The sequence below is a fragment of the Trachypithecus francoisi genome, unplaced genomic scaffold (assembly GCF_009764315.1).
Source record: "Trachypithecus francoisi isolate TF-2019V2 unplaced genomic scaffold, Tfra_2.0 Lachesis_group5, whole genome shotgun sequence".
Taxonomy (NCBI): domain Eukaryota; kingdom Metazoa; phylum Chordata; class Mammalia; order Primates; family Cercopithecidae; genus Trachypithecus; species Trachypithecus francoisi.
This window is the reverse complement of record NW_022681470.1, coordinates 148,806,828-148,819,330: the sequence shown is the minus strand read 5'-3', so window position 1 is coordinate 148,819,330 and position 12,503 is coordinate 148,806,828. Positions and strand designations below refer to the sequence as shown.

The 12,503-nt window shown below is 61.6% G+C and overlaps 2 protein-coding genes across 12 annotated transcripts in view; one reads left to right on the top strand and one right to left on the bottom strand.

The window, feature by feature from the left end:
* Positions 1 to 12,503, bottom strand: part of SBNO2 (strawberry notch homolog 2) — a 70,698-nt gene that overhangs the window by 19,360 nt on the left and 38,835 nt on the right. For 5 of the 7 annotated variants that reach the window (XM_033198521.1, XM_033198523.1, XM_033198527.1 and 2 more), the window contains exon 5: positions 1,323 to 1,484. In XM_033198521.1, the coding sequence (XP_033054412.1) occupies positions 1,323 to 1,484 (162 nt within the window). Of the gene's footprint in view, positions 1 to 1,322; positions 1,485 to 6,407; positions 6,645 to 12,503 lie in introns of those variants that run through there. The other 2 variants (XM_033198524.1, XM_033198526.1) reach the window with 2 other exon arrangements.
* LOC117075810 (filaggrin-2-like) lies at positions 8,574 to 11,121 on the top strand. 5 transcript variants are annotated; one of them, XR_004434143.1, is made up of 4 exons: positions 8,574 to 8,814; positions 8,956 to 9,356; positions 9,632 to 10,293; positions 10,449 to 10,558. XR_004434143.1 is itself a non-coding variant. In XM_033198537.1 (3 exons), the coding sequence occupies exons 1-3, from the start codon at positions 9,815 to 9,817 to the stop codon at positions 11,086 to 11,088; spliced, it is 1,110 nt and encodes a 369-aa protein (XP_033054428.1). In that variant the 5' UTR covers positions 9,778 to 9,814; the 3' UTR covers positions 11,089 to 11,121. The 5 variants fall into 5 exon arrangements, 1 of the variants encoding a protein (XP_033054428.1); XR_004434142.1 differs by having other exon boundaries at positions 8,576 to 8,902; positions 9,064 to 9,356; XR_004434141.1 differs by having other exon boundaries at positions 8,577 to 9,256; positions 9,614 to 10,293.

The following is a 12,503-nucleotide window of genomic DNA, read 5'->3' as shown; positions in this document are numbered from 1 at the left end:
CAGGAAGGTTAGAAACCTCTACTCAGTTCCCTCTCCTTTTTTTTTTTTTTTAATTAACAAAACACAAACAAACAGATGCCACACGGGTTCCTGGAAGGCTGAGTCACCATTCCTGGTGGGGCTGGCGGGGCATTGGGTTTCAGATGTCCTCCTGCTGTCCACAGCAGGCCGGTCAGGCCCTGGTTTCTTTCCTCCTGCCCTGCCGAGGACCTGTGAGCTAGCTGGGAGGGCATGGGCCCCAGGCTGGGTGAAATGCCCCAGAGGGACCAGGCCTGAGCTGCCCACCGTGGCTGCGGGGTGCTCTGATGCTTCCTGCCCCGGCCCCCAAGCCTGTGAGTTCTGCTGCCCAGGTTGCACCCTTCCTGAGGGCCCGGGAGAGCGGCCTATGGGTGTGAGCCCAGCAGCGTGCCAGGAGCGTGGGGAGGCTGGTGTGGGCCCTCACCGGAAGGCGCTCAGCTCAGATGTATGTCCAACGTCTGCTCCCAAAGTCTAGAATTTTCTCTGCTGGCCAGGCCTGGATGGGGGAAGGGACTCCCCAGGCCTGGCTCTCAGCCACGCCTCCCTCACAGGACACCTCCACTGCGTGGTACTGGGCACGGCTAGAGGTTGGGCCCAAAAAACCTGGGGGCCCTGCTGCCCTACAACCCCTGCTCTAGGCCTGGCCCACCCAGGTCCTCCAGGACCTTCTCAGAGGCAAACCCTAGCCCCTTAGCCCCCCAGGATAACGTCCAACTCCCCACCCTGGGACAGGATTCTGCCAACCTTGCCCTCTCAGCTCCCACCTAGCGGGGACACGGCCACTGCTGACCCAGGGCATCATGGGGCTGGCAGCCACCACAGGTTCCTCCTGTCGAAGCATTCCTCTGCCTGGACAGCCACGTTGCCTGGGCCCGCTGGGCACTGCCTCTCCAGGGGGCCCTCCCTGACCACGCTTCTCTGTCCTGTCACCTTCCTGTGCTTCTCTAGACCAGGGACTCCCTGGTGCAGTGGACGTGGGGCCGGGTCCCTCGCGGGTGGGGCCATACTGGGCACTGCAGGGCGCTGGGCAGCATCCTGGCCCCCCTCAACTCCATGTCAGGAGCCCCCCCAAGATGTGGTAGCCACAGATGTCCTGGACATCGCCTTCTCCTATTCAGGACACGAGAGGACCGTCACCTAACCAGCTCATCCATGGCCATGGCCATGGATGGCGCCGACAGTGACAGGACAGCCAGCGGTACGCAGAGTTGGGGAGACTGAGACCTCGCTGGACCCTGTGGGTCCTGGGCTGGGGAGGCCATGTTGGTGGGTCAGGGCTGTCGGGGGGTGCCGGGCGCACTGACCTTTTCGTGGGTGGAGGGGGCAGGGTTCTCGTCCCAGATGGTGGACACCTGGTTGAGGCTGTCGGCCGGCAGGAAGTCGGGCGTGTCCACGATGTCCGACAGGGAGTCCACAGACGAGGAGAAGATGGAGATGTTGGAGAAGTCCTCAAAATACGAGGAATCCTGAAAGACAAGGCCAGGCCTGGTGAGGGGGGTACAGGAGACACCACAGCCCTCCACACACTGGAGCAGGTGGGGACAGGAGACACCACGGCCCCTCCACGCACTGGAGCACGTGGGGACAGGAGACACCACGGCCCCTCCACGCACTGGAGCACGTGGGGACAGGAGACACCACGGCCCCTCCACGCACTGGAGCACGTGGGGACAGGAGACACCACGGCCCCTCCACGCACTGGAGCACGTGGGGACGGGAGACACCACGGCCCCTCCACGCACTGGAGCACGTGGGGACGGGAGACACCACGGCCCCTCCACGCACTGGAGCACGTGGGGACGGGAGACACCACGGCCCCTCCACGCACTGGAGCACGTGGGGACGGGAGACACCACGGCCCTCCCGGGTTCAAGCAATTCTCCTGCTTCATCCTCCCAAGAAGCTGGGATTACAGGTGTGTGACACCATGCCCAGCTAATTTTTTTGTATTTTTACTAGAGACGGGGTTTCACCATGTTGGCCAGCCTGGTTTTGAACTCCTGACCTCAAGTGATCCGCCCGCCTCGGCATCCAAAAGTGTTGGGATTACAGGCGTGAGCCACCATATGACAGAGCAAGAGAGCGAGACTCCGTCTCAAAAAAGAAAAAAAGGAATAAAGCAATGGGTGAGAAACACCAGCCCTCAGGGCCATGCAGGACGGCGTCCGACTTCTGCAGCACCTGAAAGGCAGCGATTCTGCCGGAACTCTGAACAGCTCGGGGCTGGGGTAAGCCTGGTGCCATGCCCTGTGTGGGGGGCAGCCATGCGCAGACACAGGGCTCGCTATGGGGATGACACACACACACGCACTGCCCAGTAGAGGAGATGTATGTGCATCATTTCTTTTTTTTGAGACAGAGTCTCGCATTGTCGCCGGGGCTGGAGTGCCGTGGCACAATCTCGTCTCACTGCAACCTCCGCCTCCCCGGTTTAAGCGATTCTCCTGCCTCAGCGTCCTGAGTAGCTGGGTTTACAGGTGTGCACCCCTGTGCCACCTAATTTGGAATTTTTATTTATTTATTTATTTTTTGAGACAGAGTCTCACTCTCTCACCCAGGCTGGAGTGCAGTGGCACAGTCCCGGCTCACTGCACTCCGCCAGGAGTGTGCCACCACGCCCAGCTAAGTTTTGTATTTTTAGTAGAGATGGGGTTTCACCATGTTGGCCAGGCTGGTCTGAAACTCCTGACCTCAGGTGATCCACCTGCCTTGGCCTCCCAAAGTGCTAGGATTACAGGCATAAGCCATTGTGCCTGGCCTAATTCTGTATTTTCAGTAGAGATGGAGTTTCTCCATGTTGGTCAGGCTGGTCTCGAACTCCTGGTCTCAAGTGATCCGTCCACCTTGGCCTCCCAAAGTGCTGGGATTATACGCATGAGCCACCATGCCCAGCCACATATGACGTCTCACGTCTGTAATCCCAGCACTTGGAGGCAAAGGCGGAAGATCGCTTGAGCCCAGGAGTTCAAGATCAGCCTGGACAATATGGCGAAACCCCATTTCTACTCAAAATACAAAAATTAGCTGGGTGTGGTGGCTCACGCCTGTAATCCCAGCACTCTGAGAAGTCAAGGTGGGCAGATCATCTGAGGTCAGGAGTTCAAGACCAGCCTGACCAATATGGTAAAACCCTGTCTTTACGAAAAACACAAAAATTAGCTGGGCATAGTGGTGGGTGCCTGCAATCCCAGCTACTCAGGAGGCTGAGGCAGGAGAATGACTTGAACCCAGGAGGCAGAGGTTGCAGTGGGCTGAGATCGTGCCATTGCACTCCAGCCTGGGCGACAGAGCGAGACTCCATCTCAAGAAAAACAAAGAAAAAAATCAGGCATGTCGAGGGGGCGCTGTCTCTCCCTGGGAGCTGTGAGCTCCGTCCCCCTCACCTTGCTCAGCTTTGCCCACTGCCCACCCTGTCAGACCCAAGCACCCGGGTACTGATCACTAGGGACATTCAGGAACCTACCCCCAAACAAAGACCCCACAGCACCCCCCAGGACAGAGGTGTTCATGCTGCCCACCTAAGGCCCCGGGCCAGGTAGGGTGCAGCCTCCCACCCCAGGCAGGGTAGGAGCAGCCCACCTCCCAGAGCCTCTGGAGGCCCCGATCGGCAGGGGTGGGGAGCAGTTCCCCTACTGAGCCCCACAAGGACCCTCTGAACACCGCCTACCCAGGTTGCAGAGGACCTGGTCACGCTGACCTGTAGCCCAGACCCTCTGTGGAAGCATTTCCTGGGCAAGGTCAGGGATCCCTGGGTTGGTCGAGGCCCCAGCCAGGAGCAGAGGTGAGTTGCTATCGGGCCCAGAGCAGCCTAGGCCTTGGTGGTGCAGGGAGTGCAGGCAGAGCGGAGGGGAGCTCCCCTGACCCAAATGCGTGGGCCACACAGCGAGTCCTTCCCCGGAGCTCAGCGTGGAAAGAGGGAAGGGACCTCAGGCAGACATACCCGCCCCATGCCCTCACCAGGTGCCCTCTGCCCAAGAAGACAGGACAACAGGACCCTCCCGCCCAAGGTCCTCCTCCCAAAACTCCTGCCCCAGTCTGAGGAAACACCAGCCCGATTACTCCAGGGCGTCCACACCACCTGACCAGCCGCAGGACCACCCAGTGCATCTGAAACACGGGCCTTGAGAAACCGTCACAGCCCAGAGGGGCCTGAGAAGATGCATAAACACCACGTGGGGCCCTGGGCAGGACAGGACACAGGGGAAACTGAGGAAATCCAAGCAAAGCGTGGGCCTCGGGAGTTCACGGTGGCGTATGCATGTTGGTTTATCAGCCGTGACAGCCACAGACGGGAGACAGAACAGCAGGGAGCCTGGGAGTGGGGACGTGGGGACACTCTGCACTGTCCAGGCAGCTTTTCTGTCACTCTAAAACAGTTTGAAAAGTTAAAGTCTCAAGCCTGTAATCCCAGCACTTTGGGAGGCCGAGACGGGCGGATCACGAGGTCAGGAGATCGAGACCATCCTGGCTAACATGGTGAAACCCCGTCTCTACTAAAAAATACAAAAAACTAGCCGGGCGTGGTGGCGGGCGCTGTAGTCCCAGCTACTCGGGAGGCTGAGGCCGGAGAATGGCGTAAACCCGGGAGGGGGAGCTTGCAGTGAGCTGAGATCTGGCCACTGCACTCCAGCCTGGGCGACAGAGCAAGACTCCGTCTCAAAAAAAAAAAAAAAAAAAAAAGAAAAGTTAAAGTCAAGTCGGGCGTGGTGGCTCACGTCTGCTACTCAGCAGGCTGAGGCAGGAGGATCGCTTGAGCCCAGGTGGTCGAGGCTGCAGTGAGCTATAATTGCGCCTCCGCACGCCAGCCTGGGAGACAGAACGTCTACCCTATCTCAAAAAAAAAAAAAGTCAAGTCGAGCAGGGCATAGTGGTTCACGCCTGTAATCCTAGAGGAGCCAAGGTGAACGGATCACTTGAGCCCAGCAGTTCAAGACCAGCCTGAGCCACACAGCAAGACCCCATCTCCACAAAAAATATAAAAGTTAGCTGGGCATAGTAGCATGTGCCTACAGTCCCAGCTACTCAGGAGGCCGAGATGGGAGGATTGCTTGAACCCATTCGGTGGAGGTTGCAGGGAGCTGAGATGGTGCCACTGCACACCAGCCTGGGTGATAGAGCAAGTCCCTGTTCCCCAAAAAATAAACAAAAGTGGAAGTCTAATAATGAGTGGGTGCTTGCAGCTTTCAGGCTCCAAGAACGCAGTCTCGAGGCCCTGCCCTGCTCCCCGTCTGGTCCTTCCCAGCACAGGACATCCAGCCAGGTGCATGAGCCCTCCAAGCCTTCACCTTTAGCAGGTGCCCTCAGTGATTAGGGACAGAGGGAGACAGGGCTCCCAGGGCTGGCCCTGTTCACATGTGGGAAGCTGAACAGAGCCAGGCCAGCTCCCCTCATAGCGGCTCCGTTCTCTGCCCACATCTGGATTTGACTCCGAGCAGCCACCAGCTGACCTTAGAGACAGTCCAAGTCCCACCCGTGCCTATGTGTCCCTCCATGGCCCCTCCAGGCTGGCCCAGGCTCCTGTATCCTCCACCACATGCCCCACCCACCCTCCAGCCTCAGCTCAGTCCACCTAGTGCCTCCCCCGGGAACCCGGGCCCCTTTGTAGTCTGCACCAAGGCCCCTCGGAGGTGACATTTGCACCCCTCACCGCCAGCGCCCAGTTCTGGGGCCCCAGGGAGGGCCGGGGCTGCCTGCTGTGGTTCCTGTCTCTGCAGCATTTCAGGAGCCCTGGGTTGAGGCGGGGAGCTGGCAGGACCTGGCTCTGCCCCATTCAAGTGCAGCAAACACAGCTCCTCCTGCCCTGGGCAGCCAACTCCAGACCTGACTCCAGAACTGACTCCAGACCTGGTGTGCTGCCCCCGTCCTGTGCTCCAGGACCCATGGGGAACCACAGAGCCACAGGGATTTGCCCGCCTGCGCCACCAGAGTCAGCCCTGACCAGGCCCACCCACCCCCGCTCCCTGTGAGAGCCCCATGAGACACCCAGAGCCCCTCCACCTGAGGCTTCTCTAGAGGAAAGCCAGGGGGCCCTATCCCAGGGGCAGAAGGAGGGGGATGCAGCCCTCCCGACAGCCAATGCCACTGTCACTGAGGGCCGGATCCGGGCTGAGCCCGAGTCCCCCACTCCGCTCGGGTCCCCCAGCCTACGCACAGGGCGCCGCTCCCAGCCCCAAGTCCTAAATCTCTGCCTCGGAACCTTCCGGCAGATTCCCTCTCGCTGCCAGAAGAGACGGACGGGGCGGGATGGGGATTTTTGAGAGCCTGGCGGCCTCAGACTCCAAGGTGAGATTCCGGCTGCTCCGGCAGGCGGCCCGTCCTGGATGGGGTCCCACCTCCCCGACCCCTGCCCCCAAGGGCCTGGCCCACCCCGGGAGGGGAGTGTTAGTTACCTTGTTCAGAGCCTCGAACTGCAGCCAGAACTGCAGCTGGGACATGGTCCCGGCGCTCGGGGGTCCGGGGGTCCCCCTGGAAGCGCCGCCCGGGAGCGGCTCCCTCATGACCGCCACGGCAGCCCCAGCATTGGGTCGGCAGGGGCGGACGGGGGCGGCTCTCCGCCCGGCTGCATTTGCATGTCGGTTTAGTCACGGCCGCGGCGCCTACTTCCTCTAAGGCCGGGGCTGACTTTCAGGAAATGATGACGGCCCTGAAAGTCAGGGCAATTACTGGCAGCGCGAGGAGAATTACTGTACGGGGCGGGTCTGCCCCAGGCGCTGTCAACACGCACCCCCACCCCGCCCCGCCTTAGGGCCAGCCTCCTTTGGGGCACTAGGGGACGTGCAGAGTACCCAGGTGGGCATGTTTCTCCAGACTGCAGAGAGCTGGGTTCCGTTCCACGGGGACCAGCTGCTGTTCCTGGTGCCCCCAAACCACAGGCAGGGAAACTGAGGCCTGGACGGCCCCTTCATCCATGCCATAGCCCCTCAGGCCAGGCATGAATCCCCACCCTTCACCCAGTGCCCCACCCATGCCAAGAGCACCTCGGGCCCTGCTGCGCACCCCCTGGGGCTCTCCCCACCCCACCTCTGCAGGCTGAGGTCCCTGAGAATCCCCTGCCGCGGAAGCCAAGTCCCCTCCCTGCTCTTTCCCTGCTGTCTGTGCCCAGGGGGTTCAGCGGGCCCTGTGGCCTCCCCTGACCTGGGGCTGGCGGAGGGAGAGCTGAGCGTGCGCCCCTCCTCTCCAGGCTCTGGCCAGGCCCAGCCTCGGCCCCCTTGGCACAGCAGCGCGGGAACAAGTGGTAGGATCCTGGGAAAAGCACGTTCTTGCTTTGGTAGGAAACCAAGCGGCAATGATGCACTTGCCGGGGCAACCCTGGGCCACGAACCCGCCGGCGGCCCGGCCACACTCTCGCCCGCACCGTGGGGACCCGGCGCATGCATCACAGGGGCCCAGACACCGCGGGGCACACACCGACGGGCCACCCCCCTGAGCCACCGGCGGTCATTCCCGGTGTCCTTGGAGGAGCTGGGGAGGCCCCAGGGCCAGAGGGGATGGGAGGCCGGCCAGGCTGTGGAGGAGACGGGCCCCATCTGCCTGCGCTCAGCGACTGACGCGGCAGCGGCTGCATTTCCCACGAGACTGTGGCCGAGACCGCACAGGTGGCCACGGCTCCTCCTCTGTGAGGGGAGGAAGGGCCGGGCCCTGTGGCCAGGGGCCCCCGGGAAGACGGAAACTGCACCCCGAGAGGCCGGGGAGCCTGTGGCTGGGCGGGAGGGGTCGGGACAGTTCTGGGCTCGTAGGACCCCGGCTAGGGCTCTGAGGGGAGAGTGGGACCGAGGCCTCAAACCCTGCGCACTCCGCCCCCTCGGGCTCACCCTGCTGTGCCCGCCCGTGGGGGCCCGCGACCACGCACCAGCAGCAGCGGAGGCTGGCGCAGACCGTCGTCCACACCCCCTGCCGCAACCCATTACCTCCTGGAAGCCGGGCGACAACACGAGTCCGCACAGCTGCAGCGAGGGGCCCGCCAATGGAAAACAACCAATGAAAACCAAACTCACGGAGCGGCTCAACCCAGCAGCCAATCACAGCCACCACCACAACCCAGCAGCCAATCACAGCCACCGCTCAACCCAGCAGCCAATCACAGCCACCGCTCAACCCAGCTGCCAATCACAGCCACGGCTCAACCCAGCAGCCAATCACAGCCACTGCTCAACCCAGCTGCCAATCACAGCCACCACCACAACCCAGCAGGCAATCACAGCCACCGCTCAGCCCAGCTGCCAATCACAGCCACCGCTCAACCCAGCTGCCAATCACAGCCACCGCTCAACCCAGCTGCCAATCACAGCCACGGCTCAACCCAGCAGCCAATCACAGCCACTGCTCAACCCAGCTGCCAATCACAGCCACCACCACAACCAGCAGGCAATCACAGCCACCGCTCAGCCCAGCTGCCAATCACAGCCACCGCTCAACCCAGCTGCCAATCACAGCCACCGCTCAACCCAGCTGCCAATCACAGCCACCGCTCAACCCAACAGCCAATCACAGCCACCGCTCAACCCAACAGCCAATCACAGCCACCCCAGAGGCTGCTCCACACCAGGTCCACGCAAAAAGCCCACAAGCAGAAGTGCTGCTGAGGACGCCCAGCAACCGCTTGGGAACCGTCCTGCAGTTCCTCAAAGAGGCGAACGGGGAGTAACAGTCAACAGTTAACCAGCAGCTGCACTCCCAGGTGCCATCGAGGAGGACCCACAGCTCACGGGTGGACCCACAGCTCATGGGTGGACCCACAGCTCACAGGACCCACAGCCCACGGGTGGACCCACAGCTCACAGGACCCACAGCCCACGGGTGGACCCACAGAGCTCACAGGACCCACAGCTCACAGGACCCACAGCCCACGGGTGGACCCACAGCTCACAGGACCCACAGCTCACGGGTGGACCCACAGAGCTCACAGGACCCACAGCTCACAGGACCCACAGCCCACAGGTGGACCCACAGAGCTCACAGGACCCACAGCTCACAGGACCCACAGCCCACGGGTGGACCCACAGAGCTCACAGGACCCACAGCTCACAGGACCCACAGAGCTCACAGGACCCACAGCTCACAGGACCCACAGCCCACGGGTGGACCCACAGAGCTCACAGGACCCACAGCTCACAGGACCCACAGCCCACGGGTGGACCCACAGCTCACAGGACCCACAGCCCCCGGGTGGACCCACAGCTCACAGGACCCACAGCCCATGGGTGAACCCACAGCTCACAGGTGAACCCACAGCTCACAGGTGGACCCACAGCTACAGGACCCACAGCTCACAGGACCCACAGTTCACAGGACCCACAGCTCACAGGTGGACCCACGGCCACAGGACCCACAGCTCACGGGTGGACCCACAGCCCACAGGTGGACCCACAGCCCACGGTGGACCACAGCCACAGGACCCCCACGGTGGACCCACAGCACAGGACCCACAGCCCACGGGTGGACCCACAGCCACATAGGACCCACAGCCACATGGTGGACCCACAGCTCACAGGACCCACAGCCCACAGGTGGACCCACAGCTCACAGGACCCACAGCCCACGGGTGGACCCACAGCTCACAGGACCCAGAGCCCATGGGTGAACCCACAGCTCACAGGTGGACCCACAGCCACAGGACCCACAGCTCACAGGACCCACAGCGCACAGGACCCATAGTTCACAGGACCCACAGCTCACAGGTGGACCCACAGCTACAGGACCCACAGCTCACGGGTGGACCCACAGCCCACAGGTGGACCCACAGCTCACAGGACCCACAGCCCACGGGTGGACCCACAGCTCATAGGACCCACAGCTCATGGTGGACCCACAGCCACAGGACCCACAGCCCACGGTGGACCCACAGCTCACAGGACCCACAGTCCACAGTGGACCCACAGCTCACAGGACCCACAGCCTACAGGTGGACCCACAGCTCACAGGACCCACAGCCCACGGTGGACCCACAGTTCACAGGTGGACCCACAACCACAGGACCCACAGCCACAAGACCCAGAGCTCACGAGTGGACCCACAGCTCACAGGACCCACAGCCCACGGGTGGACCCACAGCTCACAGGACCCACAGCCCATGGGTGAACCCACAGCTCACAGGTGGACCCACAGCCACAGGACCCACAGCTCACAGGACCCACAGCTCACAGGACCCATAGTTCACAGGACTCACAGCTCACAGGTGGACCCACAGCCTATGGGTGGACCCACAGCCCACGGGTGGACCCACAGCTCACAGGACCCACAGTTCACAGGACTCACAGCTCACAGGTGGACCCACGGGTGGACCCACAGCTCACAGGACCCACAGCTCACAGGACCCACAGCCCACAGGTGGATCCACAGCCCACGGGTGGACCCCCAGCTCACAGGACCCACAGCCCACGAGTGTACCCACAGCTCACGGGTGGACCCACAGCTCACGGGTGGACCCACAGCCCACAGGACCCACAGCTCACAGGTGGACCCACAGCCAGAGGACCCACAGCCCCTGGGTGGACCCACAGCTCACAGGTGGACCCATAGCCACAGGACCCACAGCCCACGGGTGGACCCACAGCTCACAGGTGGACTCACAGCCAGAGGACCCACAGCTCACAGGAACCACAGCTCATGGGTGGACCCACAGCCCACAGAACCCACAGCCCACGGGACCCACAGCTCACAGGTGGACCCACAGCCAGAGGACCCACAGCTCACAGGACCCACAGCTCATGGGAGGACCCACAGCTCACAGGACCCACAGCCCACGGGACCCACAGCTCACAGGTGGACCCACAGCTCACGGGTGGACCCACAGCCAGACGACCCACAGCTCACAGGACCCACAGCTCATGGGTGGACCCACAGTTCACGGGTGGACCCACAGCTCACGACACCCTGGCTCCCGCAGCGTGGTCACCCACGGAGGAACAGGGTCAGCACAGTGAGGCCATCCACGCACTGGAACACAACCCAGCCATGAAAAGGAGCAAGGCTCTGACCCAGGCCACAGCACGGATGCACCTTGAGGATGTCACACTCAGTGAGAGACGCCAAACACAGAAGGCCACGCAGCGTGTGAGGCTATTTCTATGAAATGTCCTGTTCTGGACAGGAATCCACACAGACAGGAAAAGCATTCAGGTTACCAGGGGAGGGGGATGGGCCGGGAGTGACAGCTGATGGGAACGGGGCTTCCTGTGGGGTGATGGAATGTTCTGGAACTAGACAGAGGTGGTGGTTGCACAACTCTGTGAATATGCTTTTTTAAAGTGTGGATTTGGGCTAGGCGCAGTGGCTTACGTCTGTAATCCTAGCACTTTGGGAGGCCGAGGTGGGCAGATCAGGAGGTCAGGAGTTAGAGACCAGCCTGGCCAACATGGTGAAACCCCGTGTCTACTAAAAATGCAAAAATTAGCCAGGCGTGGTGGTGTGCACCTGTAATCCCAGCTACTCGGGAGGCTGGGGCAGGATAATTGCTTGAACCTGGAGACAGAGGTTACAGTGAGCTGAAATCGCGCCACTGCACTCTAGCCTGGGCGACAGAGCAAGACTGTCTCAAAAAAAAAAAAAGGTGGATTGGGCCAAGTGTGGTGGCTCACACCTGCCATCCCAGTGCTTTGGGAAGCTGAGGTAAGCGAACAGCTTGAGTCCAAGAGTTCAAAACCAGCCCGGGCAACATAGTGAGATCCCATCTCCACAAAAAATACAAAAACCAGCTGGGCATGGTGGCAGGCACCTGTGCTCCCAGCTGCTCAGGAGGCCATGGCAGGAGAATCACTTGAGCTAGGGAGGTGGAGGCTGCAGTAAGCTATGATCACATCACTGCACTCCAGCCTGGGCAACAGAGCAAAACACTAACTCAGATAAATAAATAAAGTGGACTTTATGGAATGTGAATTTTGTCTCAGTTTTTAAAACACCTGGAAAGCAGTGAAACAGGAAGAACGAGCAGAGACTCTGACTTGCTCCCCAGGCCCCAATGTGACAGCGCAGGCCGGGGTCCCTGGAGCAGGTCAGGCTGAAGATACGGTGCACTGCATGGGGACCTGCTGGGCACTACCCCACCCACCTCTGGGACCCCGTGCTCAGCCCTGGGCTCCCGTTGCCTGGTCTCTCCCTCTGCCTCTGTCCACGATGCACCCCTCACTGACCGGTCCCATGGCAAGGCTGAACGAGGGCTCCCTGTAAGCCTGGCTGAGTGTCCGCTACCCCAGCCCTCACAAGAACCCTGCACCGCAGGTGACGCGGCCCTGCATTACAGTGAGGGAAGGAGGCCACGGGGATGGGAGGGGGCTGGGGGGCAGAGAGAGAAGAGGCTTCCAGGTGGTCGTGGCACAGGTGGCACCTCCTGGACACTGCCGCTCTCTGGTGGCTGGGAGAAGGGCCCCCTCTGCAGACCTGGTCACTACAGTGCCCCGTGCAGAGCTGAACTGTATCCTCAAAATGGTGTGATCATGTCCCGGCCCCTGGAAGCTGTGTGTGTGGCCTTATTTGGGAATCTGATCCTC